Source organism: Nannospalax galili, unplaced genomic scaffold, assembly GCF_000622305.1.
Source record: "Nannospalax galili isolate Female #2095 unplaced genomic scaffold, S.galili_v1.0 scaffold786, whole genome shotgun sequence".
Lineage (NCBI taxonomy): Eukaryota > Metazoa > Chordata > Mammalia > Rodentia > Spalacidae > Nannospalax > Nannospalax galili.
Genome location: NW_008355774.1, coordinates 1,292,912 through 1,316,448, shown reverse-complemented (window position 1 = coordinate 1,316,448; position 23,537 = coordinate 1,292,912). Strand labels below are relative to the sequence as shown.

General features: G+C 47.2%; 4 protein-coding genes across 10 annotated transcripts in view; 1 reads left to right on the top strand and 3 right to left on the bottom strand.

Annotated features, from left to right (window-relative positions):
• Window positions 1-8,515, bottom strand: part of Rhoa (ras homolog family member A) — a 41,470-nt gene extending 32,955 nt beyond the window's left edge. The window contains exons 1-2 of the mRNA XM_008853186.3: window positions 8,133-8,515; window positions 3,926-4,002 (exon numbers count right to left, since the gene is read on the bottom strand). The gene's annotated coding sequence lies outside the window, so the exon portion shown is untranslated. The remainder of the gene's footprint in view (window positions 1-3,925; window positions 4,003-8,132) is intronic.
• Window positions 8,516-8,564: 49 nt separating this feature from the next.
• Tcta (T cell leukemia translocation altered) lies at window positions 8,565-11,782 on the top strand. 2 transcript variants are annotated; one of them, XM_008853184.3, is made up of 3 exons: window positions 8,565-8,955; window positions 9,268-9,322; window positions 10,425-11,782. In XM_008853184.3, the coding sequence occupies exons 1-3, from the start codon at window positions 8,733-8,735 to the stop codon at window positions 10,465-10,467; spliced, it is 321 nt and encodes a 106-aa protein (XP_008851406.1). In that variant the 5' UTR covers window positions 8,565-8,732; the 3' UTR covers window positions 10,468-11,782. The 2 variants fall into 2 exon arrangements, with proteins under 2 accessions (XP_008851406.1, XP_008851405.1); XM_008853183.3 differs by having other exon boundaries at window positions 9,220-9,322.
• Window positions 11,783-12,211: 429 nt separating this feature from the next.
• Window positions 12,212-18,264, bottom strand: Amt (aminomethyltransferase). Of its 5 annotated transcripts, none has more exons than XM_017803215.2 (9): window positions 17,857-18,264; window positions 17,587-17,769; window positions 17,011-17,091; window positions 15,070-15,201; window positions 14,567-14,645; window positions 14,122-14,267; window positions 13,607-13,787; window positions 13,136-13,291; window positions 12,212-13,031 (listed from the first exon to the last, which is right to left on the bottom strand). In XM_017803215.2, exons 1-9 carry the CDS (start codon window positions 17,944-17,946, stop codon window positions 12,853-12,855), a joined length of 1,227 nt encoding a protein of 408 aa, XP_017658704.1. In that variant the 5' UTR covers window positions 17,947-18,264; the 3' UTR covers window positions 12,212-12,852. The 5 variants fall into 5 exon arrangements, with proteins under 5 accessions (XP_017658704.1, XP_008851402.1, XP_029412010.1 ...); XM_008853180.2 differs by having other exon boundaries at window positions 17,587-17,754; XM_029556150.1 differs by having other exon boundaries at window positions 17,587-17,740.
• A 143-nt stretch (window positions 18,265-18,407) lies between these two features.
• Window positions 18,408-23,305, bottom strand: Nicn1 (nicolin 1). 2 transcript variants are annotated; one of them, XM_008853181.3, is made up of 6 exons: window positions 23,054-23,305; window positions 21,291-21,467; window positions 20,933-21,046; window positions 20,422-20,493; window positions 19,907-20,014; window positions 18,408-19,832 (listed from the first exon to the last, which is right to left on the bottom strand). In XM_008853181.3, the coding sequence occupies exons 1-6, from the start codon at window positions 23,183-23,185 to the stop codon at window positions 19,791-19,793; spliced, it is 645 nt and encodes a 214-aa protein (XP_008851403.1). In that variant the 5' UTR covers window positions 23,186-23,305; the 3' UTR covers window positions 18,408-19,790. The 2 variants fall into 2 exon arrangements, with proteins under 2 accessions (XP_008851403.1, XP_008851404.1); XM_008853182.3 differs by having other exon boundaries at window positions 19,907-20,011; window positions 23,054-23,304.
• Window positions 23,306-23,537: the final 232 nt, after the last annotated feature.

Sequence of the window (23,537 nt, the reverse complement as noted above, 5' to 3'; positions counted from 1 at the left end):
GACACCAGTGCACTTAATATACATGCAGGCAATACACACACGTATAAAATAAAAATAAATAGGGGCTGGAGAGATGGCTCAGCAGTTAGGAACACTGGTTGTTCTTGCAGAAGACATGGGTTCGAATCCCAGCACCCATATGGCAGCTAACTGTAACTCCAGTCCCAGGGAATCCAACAGCCTCTTCTGACCTCCGCAGGCACTGCACAACACCGGTACACTTACCTACATGCAGGCAATACACTCACACACACAAAATAAAAATAACATTTAAAAAAAAAAAAAAAATAGCCAGGTGTGGTAGCGCATGCCTTTAATCCCAGCACTTGGGAAGCAGGCGGATCTCTGTGAGTTCAAGGCTAGACTGGTCTACATAGTAAGTTCCAGGACAGCTGGGGCTACAGGGAGACCCTGTCTCAAAAAGACCAAAAAAATAAATAAATGAGCAGGAAGATATCATGTTCAAGGCCTGCCTGAGCACTTTAGTGACACCCTGTCTCAAAAGATAAAACTGGAGGGGCTTCAGAGCTGGCTCTGTGGTTAAGTACAGTGGCTGCTCTTGCAAAAGATCTGGGTTTGGTTCTAGCGCCCACATGGTGGCTAACAACTGTCTAACTCCAGTTCCATGGGATCCAACATCCTCTACTGACTTCCATGGGCATTGCAGGATACAGGTGTACTTACACACATGCAGGCAAAACACTCATACACGTAAAAATAATAAATTAGAAAAAAACACCCAAAAACATAAAGCTTAGGGCTACATGAGACTTGGTCTCAAAGAAACAAAAATCAAACAACACAAAATGGGCGGGGGCTGCTGCAGCATTAGCTCACTGGTAAAGTGCTTGTCTAGCAAATCAAATCAAGATCCAGAATTTAAGCCCAGGAAAAGAGGGCAAATAATGGGGTAGGGCAGGGAGAGGAGAGCAGGGTGGGGTGGGGAGACAGGCAAAGGGAAGGAGGAGTATGGGTCCTTAACTAGCATACTAGAGCTGAGCTATACCCCCAACCTCCTCTTATAGGCTATTCTACATACAGCAAACAAAAATAAAAATTTGATTACATCATTCCTCTGCTAGAAAAATCCTTCACTGCTGGGTGTGGTGGTGCACACCTTTAATCTCAGCACTCACTAGGCAGAGGTAGGCAGATCTTTGTGGAATTCAAGGCCAGCCTGGTCTTAGTCTACAAAACAAGGCTACTGTCTGCCTCTATAACCTTACTTCTTCCACTCTTTACAGCCTGCTCTCTAAACTCCACCTACAGCTGTTTGTGATGGTGTAGGCCTATATTCTTAGCACTTATGAGGCAGTCAGGAGGATCACTACAAAGTTGAGACCAGCCTGGTCTATACAGCAAGTTCTAGACCAGCAAGGGTTACATAGGAAAACCCCATCTCAAAAATGGAAAACTTTGGGGTTGGATAAATGGTTAAGCGGTTAAGAGCACTGGCTGCCCTTCCAGAAGATCCAGGTTCATCAGCACCCACATGGTGACTAACAACTGTCCTTAACCATAGTTGCAGGGGAATTTGATGTCCTCTTCTGGCCTCCGTGGGTACCGCATGACACAGGTACACTTAGCACGCATGCAGGAAAAACACTCATACACATAAATACAAATAAATTAAAAAAAAAAAAAACTTTTAAAAAGGGAAATAAATGCCAGGTATGGTGGCACACACCTTTAGGCCCAGCACTGGGAAGGCAGAAACAGGTGGATCTCTGTTGAGTTCAAGGCCAGCCTGGACTACATAGCAAGTTCCAGGCCAGCTGGGGCTACAGGGAGACCCTGCTTCAAAAAGACCAAAAAAAGAAAACAAGGCATGTCTATTTCTTGTTTTATTACCACTCTCACCTATTAGAACTGAAAACTCCAAAGCTGGGCATAATAGCACATCACCTGTAATTCCAGCACGGGAGATGATAAAGTAGGGGCAAGATCAGGGCAGCATGGACTTAGTAAGACCCTGTCTCAGAAAGTAAACAAACTGGCAAGATGACTCAGCAGATAAAGGCACTTGTTACCAAGAACCCAGGACCCATATGATAGAAGGAAAGAACTAATTCCCTTAAGTTTTTCTCTGACCTCCACTCACACACCATGGCCCAATTGTATCTGCAGCCACACAAATAAATGCAATTAACTAGAAACTGTGCTGGGTGTGATGGCGCAGGCCTTTAATCCCAGCACTCTGGAGACAGGCAGGCAAATGTCTGAGTTCAAAGCCAACAAGGTCCACAAAGCAAGCGCCAGGCCAGCTGAGGCTACAGGGAGACCCTGTCTCAAAAAGGGAGGGAGGGAGGGAGGGAGGGAGGGAGGAAGGAAGGAAGGAAGGAAGGAAGGAAGGAAGGAAGAAATTGCTCCAAAAAAAGGGAAAAAAAGTAACCAGGGGCTGAAGCGATGGCTCAACAATTAAGAACATTGGAGGCTCTTGCAGAAGACCCAAGGCTCAATTCCCAGTATCCATAAGGTGGCTACCAACCATTCATAACTCCAGTTCCAGGGGAATCCGACACCCTCTTCTGACCTCCAAGGGCACTGCATGTCTTGGGTGCACTTACATACATGCACACAATATACACATAAAATAAAAATAATTTTCTTAAAAAAAGTAACCAGGTACGTGTGGCACACCTGCAATTCCAGCATAGGCAGGGAGATCTCTGTGAGATGGAGGCTAGCCTGGTCCACACAGTGAGATCCAGGCCAGCCATGCCTGCAAGGAGACCCTGTCTCAAAAACCAAAAACAGCAAAAATAAAAAGTTTTAAAAAGTGGCGCTCAGCTGGGCATGGTGGCACATGCCTTTAGTCCCAGCACTTGGGAGGCAGAGGCAGGCAGATCTTTGTGAGTTCAAAGCCAGCCTGTTCTACATAGTGAGTTCCAGGTCAGCTGGGGCTACAGGGAGACCCTGTCTCAAAAAGACCAAAAAAAAAAAAAAGAAAGTAACCAGGCATGGTGCCCCACTCCTTTAATCCCAGCATTCAGGAGGCAGAGGCAGGCAGATCTCTGAGTTCAAGGCTAATCAGTACTCAAATAATGAAATAGTCTTTAAAAAAAAGCAAAACAAAACAAAAAAAAGGTAAATAAAAAGGCTAAGAACTATTGTTTTCTTCAGATGTTTTCCAGAAGTTCTAAATGAACCCTTTAAGAATTTACTTTTCCATACACAGAATGCACTCAGACCAAAGGAGAAAAGAAAAGGTGACTAAATGATACTTTGTACATGATAACTAATCAGATTATCAACTAAGAAACTTGTAGCCAGGTAGCTAGGCTGAGGCAGAATGATCATGAGGTTCAAGGGTAGTCTGGTCTATACAAGATCCTATCTCAAAAAAAAAAAAAAAAAAAAAAAAAAAGGAAGAAAGGGAGAGAGGAAGGGAAGGGATGGAGGAAGGGAAAAGAAAAGAAAGAGGATGGGGAGCCAGCTAGCAAGATGGTTCCATGGATTAAAGCTCTTGCTACTCAGCAGCCTGGCCACCTGAGTCAGATTCAGAAGACCCAAATGGTGGAAGGAGAGAACAGAGTCCAATAAGTTGTCCTCTGACCTATATAAGCACACCTTCACATTCACATTCAAACACACACATACACCAATCAATAAACAAATGTAAAATAAAAATGGAGCAATGAGATGACTCAGTGAGTAAAGGTGCTTGTTGCCAAGCCCTATGACCTCAGCTCAATCCCCAAGATCCACATAGTGGAAGGAGAGAAATGACTTCCGAAGTTGTCCTCTGAACCCCACATACATGCCACACCCACCAACCCAAAGTAAATAAATAGAAATTTTAATGCCTTCAAGATTAGGACTCATTAATAGTAATAATAAATACCAACCACACTTCCTCAGAATTTATATTAATAATGATTTCTCTTCCATGAGGAAGAAAAAAACCAAATTTCTCTTTACATACCTTACAAATGTGCTAGAAAGCACACAGCTTCCACGACAGAGCTTGTACAAAGTACCTGGAACTTCTCAGATGCAACACTATAAAAATAAGAAATAAGAATTATATCTATTCATTTTATAAGGATAAGAAAAAGACAGCAGTTGAGCATGGTGGCACATGCCTTTAGGCCTAGCACTCAGGAGGCAAAGGCAGGCAGATCTGTGAGATTGAAACCCTGGACCAAAAATAAAAAAAAAAAAATAGAAGAGGATGCCAGATCCCTTGGAAATGGAGTTAAGGATGGCTGTTAGCTGCCATGTGGGTGCTGGGAACCAAACCAAGGTCCTCTGTAAGAGCAGCCAGTGCTCTTAACCACTGAGCCATCTCTCCAGCCCCTATTGATTTTAGGTGTGTGGAGTTCACTGGAGAGCTTATAAGAGTCAGTTCTCTCCTTGCACCATGTGGGTCCCAGGGATCAAACTCAGGTCATCAGGCTTGGTGGGGGGCAAGTGCCTTTACTTGCTCAGCCAACCTAACCAGCCCTATTCTCAGTGCTTCATTATAAAAATGTTTATCTTTTAATCCCTTACATTTATTTATTCTTGGAGGAACACATGCCATGGCACATGTATAGATGTTAAGAGGATGACTTTCAGAAGTTGATTCTTAAAAGAAAAAAAAAGAAAGAAATTGGTTCTTTCCATCATGTGTCCTCAGAATCAAATTTAAGTGGTCAGTCTTGGAGGCAGATGCCTCTACCCACAGAGCCATCTCACTGGCCTTATGACAAAAATCTTTAAAGACAAAGAAGAATTTTACAATGATTATCTATACCCTACTACCCCGACTACAGTAAACATTTTAATGACTTGCTTTATTGCAAATTTAATTTTCTCTTTATATTTTATTTAATATTTAGGTGCTAAGGGACCAATTCAGAGCTGTATACATACTAAGCAAATGTCCCTTAAGGCCCTACATTTCCTGTTTAATACAGGTCTTAGAGCACTGACAGCTCTTGCAGAGTACCCATTTTCGATCCCCAGCACCCATATGGCAGCTACAAATCATCCTTAACTCCAGTCCCAGGGGAATCCGAAGCCCTCTTCTGATTTCCACAGCACTGCGCGACATGGGTGCACTCACATACATGCAGGCAATACATTCATACACATAAAATAAAAATGAAATATTTTTTAAAAATTTAAAAAAGCCAGATGTGGTGGCGCACACTTTTAATCCCAGCACTCGGGAGGCAGAGGCAGGCAGATCTCTGTGAGTTCGAGGCTAGCGTGGTCTACATAGTGAGTTCCAGGACAGCTGGGGCTACAGGGAGATTCTGTCTCAAAAAGACCAAAAAAATTAAAATAATAAAAAAAAAAGTACAGGCTAATAGTATAGCTAAGTAGTAGAACACTTGCCCAGAATCAAAGCTGGGTTCAATTCCCAGTACCACAAAATAAATTAAGAGTTATATTACTTTGTAGGTGTTAACAACTGAGTTCCACTGGACAGGAGCATAAAAAGAGGACATTATTAGGAACATTTTTTTTCTTGAGACAGGATCTTGCTATGCAGCCCAGGCTAGCCTGGAATCAACAATCCTGCCTCAGCCTCTGAAGTACTGGGATTACAAGTATATGTCATCTCACCCACTTCCAATTTTTTAATTAAGTAATTATGCATAATTTATACATAACTATTGTACTGTCTACAAAAATCCACCCATTTCAAATTAGTTCTCTAAGAAGTTGGAACATCAGTCTTCTCACAAAGTTAACGTAATCTCTTGGCTCTCTAGTACAACTAGGAAGATCCATAGTTTAACACTCAAGTTCTTCCTCTTACCACTTCAGACTCCACCCCAGACAAGAAACACCTGAAGATCCAACACCCTTCTAGTAACTTACACCCCCAAATGACCAGGATACACTTTTAAAACTCAATAACCGAGAAAGTGTAAGGACTACGAAAATACTCCAACAAAACCACTACCACATGTGTGCACAGACCACTGTTTATCTGATGCATGCAGATTCTCCTCACTCACTTTAAATCAAGTCAAAGACCTGAAACATTCTAGCTGGACCTTTACAACAGTGAACTGGGAGCCTCCCATCAGAAGCTGGGCCTTCAAGAAGATTAAGACAAGACACCTAAAGCCAAGACTGAGCTAGAAAGGGACCAAGGACATTCATCTATCTCCCAACCACTTGCACAGAAAATTGAAATCTGTTTGGCAAATGGACTGATCAGTCTTCTAAAATAAGCACAATCTGCAAGATATAAAAGGAGAAGACTAAACTGGAATTCCTGTGCTAGCTATATTTGAGAGCACATCGAGAATATAGAAAAACCAGTTCTAGTCTAACTAGACATAGGACCTTCAAAAATTAAGTCTCACCAAGCCAAGTGGTGCCCATCCAGTGATCCTAGCACTCAGAAGGCAAAAGCAAGAGGATTATGAAAATTAGAGGCTAGCCTGTCTACACAGCAAGTTCTAGGGATACAGTCAGACCTTGTCTCCATTTTTTTTTAAGTCTCAGGCAGGTGGTTCTTCTGTTACTATCATGCCCGCTGTTCTCTGCAGAGCACTAAATAAACTTTAAGAAAACAGAAGTCCCTGAGGTCATTTCCACATCTGCAAATGGGATTGCTCTGCAAATCCTGAAGATTCTTTTCGAGCCAGAACCCTATATCCATGAAAAATTAGTTGATTAGAAGTTGTAGGGCAGGAATGAAGCTCCCTGGTAAGACACCTGCTCAGTATGCCTCAAACCCTGGGTTTAACTCCCAGCACCAAGAAAACAAAAATATGGAACTGGAGTTGTTGGGGTTTTTTTTGTTTTTTTTTTTTCTATGCCCCTAAGAGCCATCATTGCTCTACATAAGTAGACATGCCCTCAAGATAACTTCTCAGAGATCCTTCACTATTAAGAACTAGTCTTAGCGGGGCATGGCGGCGCACGCCTGTAGTCCCAGCACTTGGGAGGCAGAGGCAGGCGGATGTCTGTGCGTTCAAGGCCAGCCTGGGGTCTACATAGTGAATTCCAGGACAGCTGGGGCTACAGGGAGACCCTGCTTCAAAAAGACATTAGTCTTGTATTTTTAGTTCAAATTACATTGACTTGTCCCAAATGCTCAAAACAGTATCTCCAAACTACCAATGTGGAACATGAAAAATCATCTACATAATACACATACACATTTGGGTATATGACACTAGGTGGCTGAAAATTCACATCCAACATCCTAAACTATGAGTTTTCTCCCCTTCCCTTCAGTTTGGCAGGGGAACATAATCTGATTACACACCTACAATAAACTTTATTTCAAAAGAATGTCAGAAGACAAAAATAACGAACAAAGATTTTTTAGTAAGAACTACTAAAAAAAAATACAAGTAAAACCAACTCTGGGCCAAAAAAAGGATGCCAATTTTCCACTATTAAACATGACTTTTTGTTGTTGTTGTTTGGGTACAAGTAGTGCAATTTCACGGAAACGACCTGTAAACCGAATCCATCAGTAACTGGGGACAGATGCTTCAGTGATTCCTAGTTAATGTAGCAACGTTGAGTAGAGCGAACTGCTCCTATTTTGAAGCAACTTCGCTAAATTATTTTTTAAATTTTTAACTGAAAAATACCCCCCCGCTCAACACAATCTTAACATCTAAGATTTCAAAAAACAATCTTTTACTTACACAATCCCCAAAACTACTGCCTTGAAAAACGAAAATCTACCCAGAGCCTATCTTCACTCGGTATAAAACGGTGATTAATGTTCCACGTTACATGTAGAAGGCAAAATGGAGTTGGAAAGAGTTTCTAGCCGACAACAACTCCGACAGCCACGCGCGCTTCAGTGGCAGGCTACCCAGGCAGCGGCTGCGGGCCGGTCGGGGGCCCCCGCCCAACCCGGCACAGCCGGGAGAGAGGAAGCGGCGGGGAGGGCGGGCGGAGAGAGCTCCACCAGGCCCGGCCGGGCGGGGGAAGGGGACTGGAGGCGGCGGGCCGCGCTTCCGGGGACGGCGCGGGCGGGGCCGCCGCCTCGGGCGCGGGGCCCTGGCCCGGAGTCAGGATCAGGGGCCAGGCCCAGAGCCGGGGGTTGCGGGCCGAGAGCAGCAGGTGGGGCGCGGCCACAGACGGGCGACGGCGGGTGGCCGGAAAAGTGCCGGCCGGGCGGGCCGGGAGCGCCGCGGCGGTGGAGGGAAGGTTTCACTCACCTCGAGGCGACGACTCCGACTCCGGCCTCTTCGCGCCGAGGACGCCTGTCTGGGAGTCGCAGGCTCGGAGATGGAGACCGGCAGGTCCAAGGGAGACGGCGGACTCAGGAGAGAACCGACGGAGGACGGCTGGCGGCAGGCGGGGAACGCGAGCGAGCGAGGGCGGGCGGTGGCGGGAGGGCGGGGAGCAACGTGCGCGCCCCCGAGCGCCCACGGGCTCGAGCTGGCGCTGGTCGCGGCCCCGCGCACGCGCGCACACTCAGTTCAGCCACGATTGCTCAACAGTGCGTCCACACCCTGGAAGCCAGACGCTCAACCAATCAGTGCGGCCGCGTGGGGCATCACGGGAATTCTGGGGCTATAAAAGACCAAGTTGCTATTTTGTACTACCCAAGTCACTCATCCTTTAAGTAAGCAGGGTGGGGCAAGGTGCGCGTGCGCGGTTTCAATACTCCGCCCCAAACTGCCAACTCTTCGCGCAAGCGTAGAATGCTCTTGCCGATATTACGCGTGCGCTCTGAGAGGCCTGACCCCGGAAGACCATAGGCCTGCGTGGTGAGACCCGGTGACGGTACACTCGGTGTGGGGCGCTGGCCAGTCATGGCGGAGCCTTGGTCTGGGCAGTTCTTGCAAGCTCTACCCGCTTCGGCGCTCGGAGGTCTGGGTGCCCTGGGCAGCGAGTTCCTGCGGGAGTGGGAGGCACAGGACATGCGCGTGACTCTCTTCAAGCTGCTGTTGCTGTGGTTGGTGTTAAGTCTCCTGGGCATCCAGCTGGCGTGGGGGTTCTACGGTAACACAGTGACCGGGTTGTATCACCGCCCAGGTGAGGCTCCCCACGAGGCCTGGCTGCCCTCACCACCATTAAGGTGTACCATCGAGTTCTCCAGTGTCCCCGTAGACAGCCACTGGTCTCTCTTGAGTCTCACTGTATCCAGACTTACCCACTATTTTACACCAGAATCCCCACCAGTCCACCATCACATTGTAGCTATCCTTACCAGACACTACTGCTAGTCCCCAGCATCTCAACCCCAATCGATTTAAACAACCGTGGCTCTTAACCTGACCTGGGCTAATGCCTGCTCAGATCCCCATCCCCAGCCTCCTGCAGCTCTGGGTGTGTTCCTGCCTCCAGGTCTGGGTGGCCAGAATGGATCCACACCTGATGGCTCCACACATTTCCCTTCATGGTAAGTAAATCTCTCTCTATCCCAACCCCATGCTTGGCAGGCAGAGGACACTCGTGTGCTGGTGACAGGGAAGAGAATTCTCAGGATATGAGTGCACCAGCTTAGTGGCCTTTGCAAGCATCCTCCAAGTCTGCAGGTAGAGGCTCAAGATTGAAGTTGGGGGGATAGCAGTGCCTATAGAGTCATCAGAATGTTCAGTAACCTGTGGCGATGGGTGGTGGTAACTGTCATAATTTCAGTGGCATGTCTCTTGGGAGCAAGCCCCTCAGTTGGGAAGTTACTCTGTTGGGAAAGCAAGAGTATCTATTCTAGGCAAGTACTGTACAACTGGAGCTGTAACCCCCAGCCTAGCAGCCTCTATTCTTAGCATACTGACCTCATCAAGTCAGTCTCCTCTAAAACAACAGCCTACTTATCAGGGCATTCATTCAACTAATCTCTGAGCTTCTATGAGATGGCAGCAGTCACAACAAGCCCAGAAAACAAGGACAATCCCAATTCTGCTCACAGGGGAAGCAAGTTTTATAAGAGAAATAAGTACAGATACAAAAGTGCTCAGGGAAGGCTCCCCCAGGAGACCTAAACTGAGAGCAGGAGGTGGCACAATGTACTGGACAAGAAAAAAAAAATTGATAAAACAAGGCCCACTAGCATGGATAAATGTGACATGTTGGGAGAATAGATGAGGCTGTGATGGAGTTTGAACACAAAGGTACAGAGGGCCCAGGGAACTGCTGAAGGACTGATTGAGTGAGGCAGTGACCAGATCTAAATTGCCTTTATAACTGTCTGCTTAAAGGCAAGTAAACAAATGGCTTCAAGAATAAAGGCAAGACATCATTTTAGAAGGCTTCCACTGCCTAAGTTTTTGTCTTAGCCAACAGGATAAAGATGGCAGCACCATAAGACAGGGATCCAGGAAGAAAGATCTGCAAGAGGAAGATGGTGGGCCCAACATGAACTGTGGGAACTCAATGAAGAAGTCTAGAGTATACTACAGCCTAACTGAGCCCACCTTAGCCAAGAGGGGCTAAGGAAGAACTAATGTCAGGAACTGTTCTGCTATCCATGAAATAACCTCTCTTCTCTCCATCACTTGCAGGGAAATGGCAGCAAATGAACCTCTCAAAACCCACAGAGAATAAGGGAAAACAGCAGCAGAAGAGTCTCCAGAGGCATCACTGGGCCTGCTGGCTTCTATGCTGTATTCTACTGCTGCCAAGACCTCCTGGACAACAGCAGGGGGCTTGGGGTTGGGGAAAGGGAGTACTCCAGTACTTCCAGGGCAAGCCTCTGTTATTTCCAGCCTTGTCCCTGACAGCCCCGGGTACTAGGCAGGCAAAGTTTGTCTCTACCCTGGTGTGATTACCTTAAGGAAAGACCTCTCAAGGGTCAGAGCCGAGGAGAAGCCTTTAGGTTGAGGAAGTCAGTAGTCCCTTTTATCGCTTTTGCTTTTTTGTTCTCATCCCCCTGGGATATAACCTTATAGAGATTTGTCCCTCTAAGAGGAATCTTGAGGTTGACTGGTTCTAGAATTTGGGTGTTTTTTTTTTTTTTCTTTTGGTCTTTTTGAGATAGGGTCTCCCTGTAGCCCCAGCTGGCCTGGAACTCACTATGTAGAGCAGGCTGGCCTTGAACTCACAAAGATCTGCCTGCCTCTGCCTCCCAAGTGCTGGGATTAAAGGAGTCTTTTCTCCCGTAAGCCCTGATTTCCTTGGCTTTGCTTTGTTGGCAAGAAGCCAGTTAATCCTGGCCTGGGATACTCTACTGTTACTTAGCTGGCCATTCAGGCATAAGGTAAGGTGTCCTTATTAGCACTATCCAGGTGGAGGCACCAAATACCCACCTCCCTAGACCTACCACCTCCATTGCTTAAGTGCTCATAGGATCTTTGTTCTGTACCCTGCCCACTGCTGGGGAGGTACTAAGCAGTTAGGACAATGATTTCATCATGCTTTACAGTCTCATCTTGACCTAGAACAAGGGCCTCATCCTAAGAGCCAACTAGTATTTCAGCACTTAGAAACCTCAGTAAGAGTAAGCCACAAGCTAGCTAGCCCTGGTCCCTTCAGTGGGTCAGGAGAGGTTCCAGAGGGGTGGGGGGTAAATGCCCCCACAGAAACACTACGTTTTGAGAGCACTGTGGCTCCTAAAAGCATTGTGGCCCTGAATCTTCCTTCTCTAACAGTTGTACCACTGTCTCTGCTTGGCCACTAGCTACCTCAGGTGTCCCACTGCCTGCTTCTGTGTTAGATGTCACATAGCCATCTGGCAGCCTTTGCCTACTCAGACTTTATAGCAAGTGCATTCTAAGTGAAACTGCACTGAACTCATATACATGTACCTACTTCAGAGATGTCATCTGGGTAGCAGGCCCACCCACTTCATAATGAAGAATCAAAGTCTCACATTCTACCCCAGGCTCAACTGAAGATGTGGCATATTAAACACAGAAGTGCATAAGTTGTGTGGTTATTCAAATAGGACAATGCATGCACAGGGGCAACTGATAAGGGAACATGTTGGGGCTGTTGCTCTCAGGATCCAAAATAGAACAATTTTCAGAGGTAGAGAGGTGATGCCAGCTCTCTGGAGTAGTGGTAGGTTGCCAAACGGGCAATATCCCCATTAGTTTTTGGATTTGTATTTTTTTGGTTTTGTTCATATGTGTACGTTTTGGGAGGGAGATTGGTTAAGTGTCATGTTGGCCTACACCTCAATATATAGCTGAGAATACCTTTGAACTCCCAATCCTCCTGCCTCCAACTCCCAAGTGCTGGGATTATAGGCATGAATCTTTCAGAGCCTGCTTTGGAGGCCAAGAAGGCAGGCACTGTATTGGCACCCCAGGAACCCTGTGAACAAAGAACTATGAAGCTGAAGACCGTGGCAAGTGAGGAGGAGGAAAGCTTCTTTAATTTTTTTCAAGGGTCAGTACAGTTATTCATAACAAGGGCAAAGGTCAGCCAAGGCACTAAACCTGCCATGGCTTGTTACTGGGCAGCAGGCTGAGTTGACTGGGGAATGTGGAACAGTGAGTCCATGTTTGCTTAGCCATCCCTAAGTTTACACATGAGCAACTGAACCAACACTGAGTCAGGAGTCACTTCTTTCCTAGGAAAGGCAGCAGTATGCATTCATGGAAAGCAAAGTAGAGGAGGTACCTAACACTGCCCACAGTAATAACTCTTTGAAATCAGAGAAACCGTAGTGAGGTAGGTTGGGTAGGTGTTATCCTCCCCACAAGGGCAGACCTTTGTTTCTTAGCCAACACCTGGCAGAACAGGGTGAGTGGGATTGTGGACTGACATAGAACATTAGATAAGATGACCCATCATTGAGAAATGGGGTCCTGAAGTTGGAGTAAGTTTTTAGAAGACAAAAGATGGGATGGCCCCCTCAACCAGACTAGAGCAAACCCCATTCAGCTTCCATTCCAATGAATTCTGCCTCACTCATCTGACTAAACCCTATGGGAATGTCCTTCAGAGCAAGACTCCAGGAGGGAAGGGCTTTGCCATAGGCCATCCTCACTTCAGAGTATAGTACTTCGTGGGCACAAAAGGCATTTTGCTAACCACAGCCATCTGAGGCTTCCTCCGCACCTCCACCAGCAGCTGTGTCCCTGGCCGACTGTACTTGGATGGCACATAACCCATCGCCACATTCTTCTTCAGGCAGGGTGAAGGGCAGCCACTGGTCACCGTACCTGTCCAAGCATAGGATATAGGTTAACACCACCCTGTCAACTTGATGTTTTTTACCCCCCTGGAGAAAGTGGCAAAGGCTCCCCCACTTGCCTAGACCACTTACCAATCACAGTTCCTTCTGTGCTCAGAATCGGACTGTGCGCCCGCATTGGGGCCCCCTCACACATCAACCCCACACGCCTCCTCTGCACTTCACCCTTCAGCTGGGGAACAATGATTTTGGCTCCTGGGAAGTCCATAGCAGCTCGGCGTCGCTTCCCTGTAATATAATACACCATAGCATATAAGCCCTAGCTATGGGCACTCCTTTCTACAAAGACTCCAAGTAACATCAATCAAGCATCACTTGGGATCCCCTAAGTTCTATTCCTCCCCTGTACTGCAGTCCAGTCTCCTATCCCCTAGAAGCCATACTTAGAATCCTGTTTGTAATAGATGAAACCACAGTGCTACCAGGGAACGGAGGCTAAGCCAGGCTGAGTCACTTGCTCCAGCCTATACAACCTTAGGCATAATCATAGGCTAGCTGGCTTCATTAAGGGTCCCCTTGATAGTATGTACTAGCCCAGCTCACCCAGTGTCCAGCCAAGGCTGCCCTCCACAGGAGTGGTGTGTTCATCAATATCATTCCCATACAGACAGAGGCCAGCTTCCAGACGCAGGCTATCCCGGGCGGCCAGTCCTGCCAGCTTCACCTCTGGGTTTTTCAGCAGAGCAGTTGCCAAGTGAACTGCCTCCTCTGCTGGCACTGAGATCTGCAGGGAGGACCACAGAATACGTAGGTAGTTATCCCTGGAGTTTGCTGCAGCCACTTATCCCCCCTTATGTGGTTTGATCCTCTGCACCTTGCATATGCTAGGCAAATACCACTGCACCATTGCATTATATCCCCAGCCCCACCCCTCTTTTTTTTTTTCTTTTTTTTGGGGGGGGTCTTTTTGCGACAGGGTCTCCCTATCCCTATAGTGGTCTACTCACTATGTAGACCAGGCTGGCCCTGAACTCACAGAGATCTGCCTGCCTCTGTGCTTTCCAAGTGCTAGGGTACACACATGAAACACCATGTGGGGTAACCCCTTCTTGACATACCTCCACACCATCCTCTCCGGTGTAGCCACAGCGGGTCACACGACAGCCAGACACACCAAACACCTTCATTACAGCACTGGTCATGAAGGGCAGTTTCCTCAAGTCATCTGCCACACAGGCCTGCAGCACCTGGGCTGCAGTGGGTCCTGAGCCCAGGGAGCTAATAACCAAGAGCCCTGGGTCCAATACCCCTTGGACTACAACCCTTACTTAGGAAGCAGAACAGGTCCTGAGCAAGTCCACCTCTGCAAGTGGGAAGAAGATGCCCTTGTCCCTAGCCCATGGACAGCCTTGCAGTAGATGAGGGGAGAGGAAAGATACTTTAGAATTACGGCACACAAGTATCACATCATCTATACATTCCTCTTCAAATAGCCTCCATGCTAAGCAGTAAATAAAACTGGGAAGGCAAGGACTGGCTCCATATCCAGCTTGGCACACTTACCTTGCAGGGCAAGCAGAGCATTATCTACCACCTCCAGGCCTACATCATTGCCTCTGTTCTGGAACTCCTTGACCTTATCCTGAAATGAAAGACAAAAACACCACATTAGGGTCTCCGACCCTTTACTGTGCATCTACTATAGGCTGTAGATTGCAGAACTGGGCAATTAGATAATGGGCTGGTTCCCATCTTATAAGGTCACATAGCTACTGAGTGGTAGGGATGAACTAAATAGGGATGATCTATACCCATGTCTGTCACCTCTTTTACCCTCACCAGAGAATGCTCACTTAGGGGCCAGGGTCAGCTTTATCTCCCCACCTCCTCTAATCCCCACAAAACTCTGATTTGTGCAAGGGGGGGCCTGCTCTTTAGTTTTATGGCTGTTCATTTATTCAAAGAGTCATTTTTGAGCCCCTAATTACACAGGGCTTTCCTGCACATAAAGGACACTGCTTTCTGAACAAGGGAGACAAAGTGCACAGAACAAAGAATGGATATACCTGCATAAGAGCCAAGTCTTTGTCCCAGCAGCCAGCGTTAGACACTACATACAGGTATCCCTCAGAAGTACTGGTCACAATCAAATCATCTAAGATGCCTCCAGCTTCACTGGTAAACAGTGACAGTGTTCCCTAGCATAAAAATAAAGCATCTTTGCCTCTAGGTCCAGGAGGCCAAAGTCAAGGGCAAACCAGACACACTCTTGGATCTCCTTGGTTACCACAAATTCATGCACTCTCATGAGTACAGCTCCAGGTAAAAGGTACAAGGCCAGGCTCAAATTCAGAATCTTTAATCTTCATATGCCAAGTAAATTTTCACCACCACTCCCAGTTTAGTGGGACCATTGTACCCCTCTCTACTAAACTTTTAGAGCCCTATCTCACATTCCTGCTACCTAGGAGCTTCATCCTGTCTATATAACTCCACCCATGCCACAACCTCCAGGATAAAAGCTTCAAAGTTCATGTTTAGGATCCCACAAACCCCCAGAACATTCTTTCTTTAAATTTTTTAAAAATGTTTTAATTCTTTGAGAACTTCACACAATGTATTTTAATATTTACTCTCAACCCTTTTTTTCCTCAAATTTTTAAATTATTTCTACCCTTTTTTTTTTGGTCTTTTTGAAACAGGGCCTCCCTGTGGCCCCAGCTGGCCTGGAACTCACTATGTAGACCAGGCTGGCCTTGAGCTCCACCTGCCTCTGCCTCCCAAGTGCTGGGACTACAGGCATCACCACCATGCTCAGCTTCTCTATATTTATTTTTAACTTCCCAGACTGTGATTTTATCTGTAGACATTCAATTACGTATTTTACATTTTCTACAGGGCATAGGTGAAGATACAGTGGGGTTAGGAGAGTAACAGAAAATATGATGGAAATTCTCTTAGTGCCTGGAATCCCAGAGCATTTTTTAGCAATACCTGCAAAACATTGTAAGGCTGGCCTTAGCCTTCCCACTGGATGGCTAGAGCCTGAGATTAAGAGAATTTTGTTAAAATTCAGGTTCTGGCTCAGTAGGTCTGTAGCAGTACCTAAGTATATTCCTAACAAGCTCCTAGAAGGCAGTAAAACCACTGGTTTAGGGAGAACAATTTGAATTGCAATGGGGTGGACAGAGATCAGCAAACTACACATAAACTCTGATTTCTGGCTTCCCAACCCAATGCAGTGTGGCTAAAATAGTCCTTCTCCAAAGCTGGCTAGGTGTCCAGAAATGACCCAAAGACTCCACCCATCAAGAAAGCAAATCTCAAGTTGGGCATAGTGGCACATACCTTTAATCCCAGCACCCAGAAGGCAGAAGCAGGCAGATCTCTGTGAGTTCAAGGCCAGTCTGGTCTACAGAGTGAGTTCCAGGCCACCTGGGGCTACAGGGAGACCCTGTCTCAAAAAAAGACCAAAAACTGAGATGGACAGAGACGGCGTCCAAATGTAGATGGAATTCCTGACAGAAGACTCCAGAAGAGGCTGGTGCTGTGGGGTTGGTCAGCAGGCAACTGAGTCACCCTGGATGTGAATGGTGCTCCATCCCTGAGCTGTCATAGTATATCTGTGCCATATGCTGTCTATTGTATCCCCCCAGGGACAGCAGTGAGGCCCAATATCCCCACTGGGGTCATACAACTCAAAAGGACAGGAGTGCTCTTTCAGGGAGATCTATTAGGGATTTTCAGTTGACTAGTCTGACTATTAATTTTGTTTAGTATACCAATACACAAAAAAAAAAAAAAAAAAAAAAAAAAAAGAAAAGAAAGAAAGACCCCTTTAATCTTGGAGGTGGAGGTAGAGACAGGCAGATCTCCGTGAGTTAAGGCCAGCCTGGTCTACATATGAGTTTCAGGCTAGCCAGGGCTACATAGTGAGAACTAAATAAAAATAAATTTTTAATTTAAACAAACAGTACCCCAATTTAGGAGAAATAAAAAGGGCCCACCTGGTTTGGCCTTAGTTCTGCAATATCTCCAACCACCAGACTCTCCATCAGCTTCACCCGGTCACAACCATATATCTTGGTCTAGGGAAGATGTGGAAAGCCTCAGGACATTCTAAAAACAATCAGCTGCAGTCTAAAAGGCCACTAGGCAAGGAAGCCTTCATCCATCACAACACAATCCAGCCCAGAAGTGACTAGTCTTTTGGTTCTGGAGTTGATAGAGATCCCATCTTCTCATTCCCCCACACCTACCAGCCTATCTGTGATTGAGCAAGGACTGGGCACTCAACAGGACCTAGCACCTTACTGAGATACCCAACCAATTTCCAGACCAAAACCCAACACAGCAGATGAGAGTAGGTATCAGCACTGGCAAACCCAGGGCATTAAAGCACACTATGTAGCAAACAGAAGAGATTATAGAGAGGAAGCAGTAAGGAGCTCCTCAAAGTCAGTCAGCCCTCTAGTGTCCTTAAAACTATAGTGTGTCCAAGACATCCTCAAACAAAACTGAAGAGTACAGCACTGTGGACAAGGAAGGCCTGATCCAACAGCTAGCATACTCCCCTGACTCACCTGTAGCATGTGGGACACATCAAAGAGAGAGCAGTGCTGGCGTGTATGCAGGTGTGAGTCAACGTGACTGTCCCGGTATTGCACAGGCAGACTCCACCCTGCAAATGCCACCATTTTCCCTCCTTGGGCCAGGTGGAAGTCATACAGCGGAGTCCTGCGGAGTACATCCTGTGGGCAGCCAACCTTAATGCCACGGTGGCCCCAGTCCCCAATAGTCTCCTTTTCCCACCCTCCGAGACCAGTAACAAACTCCAGTACCCTTTATCCTACCTGTGCACAACTGAATGGGCGACTCAGGGCCGAGGGGAGTGCCTGCAGACGAAAACCAAGAAGGGCCACCATGCTCATTGCCTGCTGCATTGTCGCCCGCAACCAGTGCAGACGACACGGAGGCCACCACTCTGCCAGGCACGCTGGGAGATGTAGTCCAAACCCCTGCTTGGACAGGTCTTTCAAGCTGGTAGGGGATGAAAGAGGGGGCGGGAAGCACAGAGGGCTAGAATTCAAAACAGACGGTGCAATAACTCCCAATAGCCTCAGGCTCTTCCTCTAACTAATCAAAGTAAATCAGGCAGTTTGGGGCAGAATAGGCTGCCCAGAACCAGAGCTGGGGGTTAGAACTGCCCTGCCTCCAGAAGGTCAAAGTTCTGCAAATGGCTGAAAAGCCTTCTGAATTACACATTCAGGTCAAATAGCAGTGGGGGATGGAGCGATCACCAAAGAGTGAAGCCAGCCCAGCAGGCAGAATACTATTGTAGCCTGGCCTCACGCAGTCATCTCCAGTTCTCCTACTGGGCACACCTAGGCAGCCAACACAGTCATACATTCCACAAGTATTTATTGACTTTGCTGCACACTAGCCCCAGTGCTAGGAGCTTGGGGACACAGCTGTGAATAATGCATGGTCCCTGCCACTCCAATGTCCTCTTTACTCAAACACACTGAGGACCACTGTTCCCTGAACACAGGAATATGGTCATCACCCATTCAGCAAAAACTGGATGGGGCTAATAAATGATCCTGCAGATGAAGACACTATCTTTAAGAAGGCTGATGGGAGCCAGGCGTGGTGGCACACACCTTTAATCCCAGCACTTGGGAGACAGAAGCGGGTGAATCTCTGTGAGTTCAAGGCCAGCCTGGTCTACAAAGTGAGTTCCAGGCCAACTGGGACTACAGGGAGACCCTGTCTCAAAAAGACCAAAGGGGGGGGGGGAAGGCTTATGGGTAAGAACACCAGGTAGCTACCAAAAGGTGGCTGAACTTTCCCAGAAAAGTGTTACACATATACATATCCAACTTTCCAGGTCTGAGACACTTTGCAGCATTGCTTCATAACAGCTCCCAGGGGCAAAGTCAGGAAGAACAAGAGGGAAGTGGAATCTTATCATAGGAAGAGCAGTCTTCATCATTCTGAAGTAATAGAGAACCCCACCCTCTCAAAAAGCACCAGTGAGACCCGCACTTGGTTGATTGCTCCCCACAAGGTTGATTGCTCATCACACTGGGCATGACTAAAAAGCAGCAGCTGGCAAAAGGAACATGGATGTACTTTGGGCTGTCAGATGGCAGATGGGTTGCAGGACTCATTCTCAGAACCCAGGAGTGCCAGATGTACCTACCCAGGACCAAGAGAGCACATTTCAGGAGCCTGCTCATGGAGCTAGGCACTCAAGTTCCCCAAATCCCCAGCTCTGCCTCCTGGGCTGGTAGCAGACAAATTTAAAGAGGACATTTTCTTGTTGAAGGTATAACACAAAAGGAAAAAGGCCACTGAGGAACGCATAGGAAAATAGGACATCTCTTCCTCAAGTTTCCTAGTTTATGAATGTCAAAGTAGCTGTGGCTTTCCACAGCTAGCTGGAACAGGTTCATCCCAGTCCACTGCATTCAAGATGGGGGAACTGGTAGAAGAGAGAGGAGTGTGTGTTGGCAGGATAGACAGAGGGCGCTTAAGGAGTCTTAGTAAGTAGAACCAGAGTATTTTGAGAGACTGAAATTTGCATTGCAGACAGGAAGACAGGAAGACATGAGTTCCCTACTAGGAACTCATGCTAAAACAACTAGGGGAGCCCCCAGAATTCCGGATTTGCAAATGTGGCCCAGACAGAACTTGGATGCACAGAAAACACACTTCAGCCTCTGGTGGCCAAACCATGCCTGGATGGGCACAGAAGGCCAATGTCTCAGGTAGGAGCTTGTGCTCATGTGTAGGACAGCAAATTCAAGTCATAACAGCCATCAACCTGCAACACAAGAGATCATCAATTCTGACCTGCTTGAAGCAATGTGAGGCAAGCAAAGGGAAGCGATCACTCACATCAAAACGGCCGATCCTTGTGGAAGTATGACTGGCCCGTATCATCTCTGTCAGGGCCCACATCTGCTGCACCTCCGAGGATACTCTGCTGGGGTCTGGGAGACCCTGCTCCAGAAGGAGAGATCAGTGGCCATAAGTCTCTCCCAAGAAGTGCCTTTAGAGCTCTACAGAACCTGAGCTAGGCTACGGAGTCCTCCAGCTGAGACCAGCAACATTCTTGGATAATTTGTAGAACATGAAGTGAGGCCTGATGTTCAGTAGACAATCCAGTCCCATGTGAGAGTCCTCAAATCCCAGAGTGCCCAAAAGACTTATTGAACTAAAGGTCCTAGGTCTGGTCCCAGATTCTTATCATTCTGGGAATCTAACCCAGAGCCTTGTGCATGCTAGGCAAATACTCTACCACTGAGCTACATTCCCAGGCACCGCAGATTACTACAGCCAGAGGACCACCTGTGCCTGTTCTGGACATCAGTACCACTTATATGTGGTTCATACCCAGAGTTAGAGCTTACCTCAACACTGGGAGCAGGCTGCTCATTTGACACTGGGTGGGAAAGCCACTTGGGAAAGGTCACAGAGGGGCTCTGCAAAGCAAAGGCATACTGTCCTAAGTGAGACAGAGTACAAGAACTCTGTCACCTGAGAGCAAAAAGAAGGATCCCTGAGCCTGAGATATTGGAAAAGCCTTTTCAAGACCATATAAGAGTAAAGGGGCTCTCAGATTACTAAGCTCTCCTGCTATGTAGAAGGAGAACACAGGAACAGAAGCAACAAAAGTATCACCCAGCACCTGAAAGTTCCATCTCTGAAAATGATGGGTGGTCTCAAAGGTCAGGAGATACTGGGACAGAACCTCACCTTTGATTATGAACTTCTACATCCACACCCAGCTAACTCCTATGAAGGCTTCCTTGAGTCTCACCATCCTTGCCCATCACCCACCCTAGTGCCCCATTTTTCCTAGCCTTCCCTAGAAGACTTTTGTGTAAAAGACTAACCAATAGTTTGTACATAGTCACTTACGTTTGGTTCCTGCTGGTAGATCTGCAGTTCCTCCACTGTGAAAGACAGCCATAGTGGTGATGGCTGTCGCAGAATCAGACGTAGCTCTAGGACTCTAGCCATGTCACATAGCATCTGACATACACATAGAAGGATCCATCAAAGACCCAGTTCACTGCCCATGAACTTCCCAACCAACAGTAAGCTAAACGCTGACTTTCTAAACTTTTGAGAAGAACAGTAGCCCCTCCAAAGCACATGCCTGAAAGCCACAGTCCAGCCCAGTCTTGTCCCATTCTTCCCTCCTGCTGTTCTAGCCCAATCCCCAGGCAGGAAGTCCTCATCTGGACTACCCTGGCCATGCTGAGGTTCTGCTGACCTGGTGTTTGAATAGCGATACATATTCCTGGGCTCCCTCCTCACTGTGTGGATCAGGCATCAGAGAGTAGTCCCGAAGGCAGGTTACCCACTTGGCTAGTGTATGCCCTGCGGTTTGTTGACGGACACGGATACTCAAAAAAGCTGTGTAGTAATTCTTAAATGTGATTTCCTGCAACTAGAATACACACAGTCCACAATGACAAATCAGACCCAGGCCCAATGACACCATCTCCTCCTTTCTTTTGAAATGTGCTCTTTTGCTAAACAATTCAACAATCACCAGGACTCAAACACAATTTTGCTTTCCAAACGTGTTCATAGTAGTCCAGTAAGTCATACAAACAAACCATGACTGTAAATCTTCCATCTCTATCCAAGATGGTAAGAGGACAAGTATGCCAAGTGGACCAACAAGCATAGGTAATGTGTTGAGCTTGGGATGTAGCTAGCTCAGTTGGTACAGCTTGCCTAGCTTGCATGAAGCTCTAGGTTGGATACCCAGTACCATATAAACTAGGTTACGGTGACACACACCTGTAATTCTAGCACTGGGAGGTGCTAGAATTCTAGCACAGGAGGATCAGAAGTCCACAATGAGCTTCAGCTATTCTAGGCCACTCTGGGTGGGATAGCTGAGATCTTTACTAAAAAAATTTAAAAATTTAAAAAAAGAACCATATACAAAGAAATACCAGAGCGTGAAAGAACCTGAGAATCTGGCATGGAACAAGAATCGTAATTCAGTCTGGTAATAGCAGAGAGTTTGGGGGGGGGGGGGTTGTGTTTGTTTTTTTGTTTTGTTTTGGTTTTTTTTTTTTTTTGGTCTTTTTGAGACAGGGTCTCCCTGTAGCTCCAGCTGTCCTGGAACTCAATATGTAGACCAGGCTGGCCTTGAACTCACAGAGATTGGCCTGCCTCTGCCTCCTGAGTACTGGGATTAAAGGCGTGCGCCACCACGCCTGGCTTGAGTTTTTGTTTTTTAAACACAAAAGGGATTAGCAGGCTTAGACCACACTTGAGTACACAGCAAGGGGGGCTGGTGGGCTCTGCAGACCTAACTGCCATAGCAGTAGTTTTCATTACTGGACATGCATCAGAATCATCTATGAAAACTTTTAAAAATACTTAAGTCAAAGCTCCACCTCAAATCTACTGACTCAGGTGGTCCAGAGTCCAGTCCTTTAATTATGTTTCCCAGCCCATGGTAAGGAACAGCTTAGGAGATAACCACACATTGTAACTGTGGGACAAGAGGGTGGGAGAGGCAAACACAGGGTGACTCTGATGTCATGCCATTAGAGGTAGTCTTTGTGCCGAGTTGTGGTCATGCAGTGCCCTGTCACTGTCAGCTGACAGGGAAGTGCAACTGGGGATTGGAAACAAGTCACCAGGGGTATCTGGATGAGGGGTGAATAACACCTGACCTGTGGCAGGGGCCATAGGAATAGGGAAGCGGTAGGCTTAGAGATAAAGCATTATTCAACGATCCTAGCTTTGGCCAGAAACAAAATATCTTCTCACTTGTTTCATAACTGTATTTCCAGCGATGTCTTGGGAATGGGTACGAGATGTTGAAGAGAACAGGGCAGGAAGTCTAATAAAAGAGTGTACATGCTACAGAAGAAATAAGCTAATGGTCAATTCCTAAGCGCCAGAGACACTGAAGAGGCTTTCTGTTAAAGGTGAAATGCCTGGGAAACGCCCAACTTCCTATCTTCCCCACCCAGAAGCCTGGGTTGCGCCCACTTGGGGGTCGCTCACCTCGAAAGGCGGGAGGCCGGGAAAGGTGACATCGATGACCAGCACGCCGGGCCGACCTTGGGAGGTCCGCACGTCGCCCACTTGCAGGGCTACGGTGCTTTTCACATGACAAGGCACCAACACGCGGGACATGATTCTAGGTGCTGAGACCAACCGCAATCACGGCGGGTAGCCTCCACCTAACGAGTCCTTACAGATGTAGGACTCTGCGTGTCCAGGTCCAGCCGAAAGAACTACAACTCCCAGAAGACCTCGCGCTTGCACAGGCTAGCCAATCATGGACGCTCAGGGCGGGTCGAGAGGCGGAAGTTCCTGCGGAAGTTCCTCTTCAACCAATCCCCACGCACCTTACCGCTCGCTGGCCGCACCCAGCAACGGTGGGCGGGTTCTGTATCCTAAGGATCCACAACGCTTTGCAAGCCCTCTTCACCCCACCTCAATCTCCCTGAGAATCTACTTTGTTAGGATGGTTATCAGTTAAGGT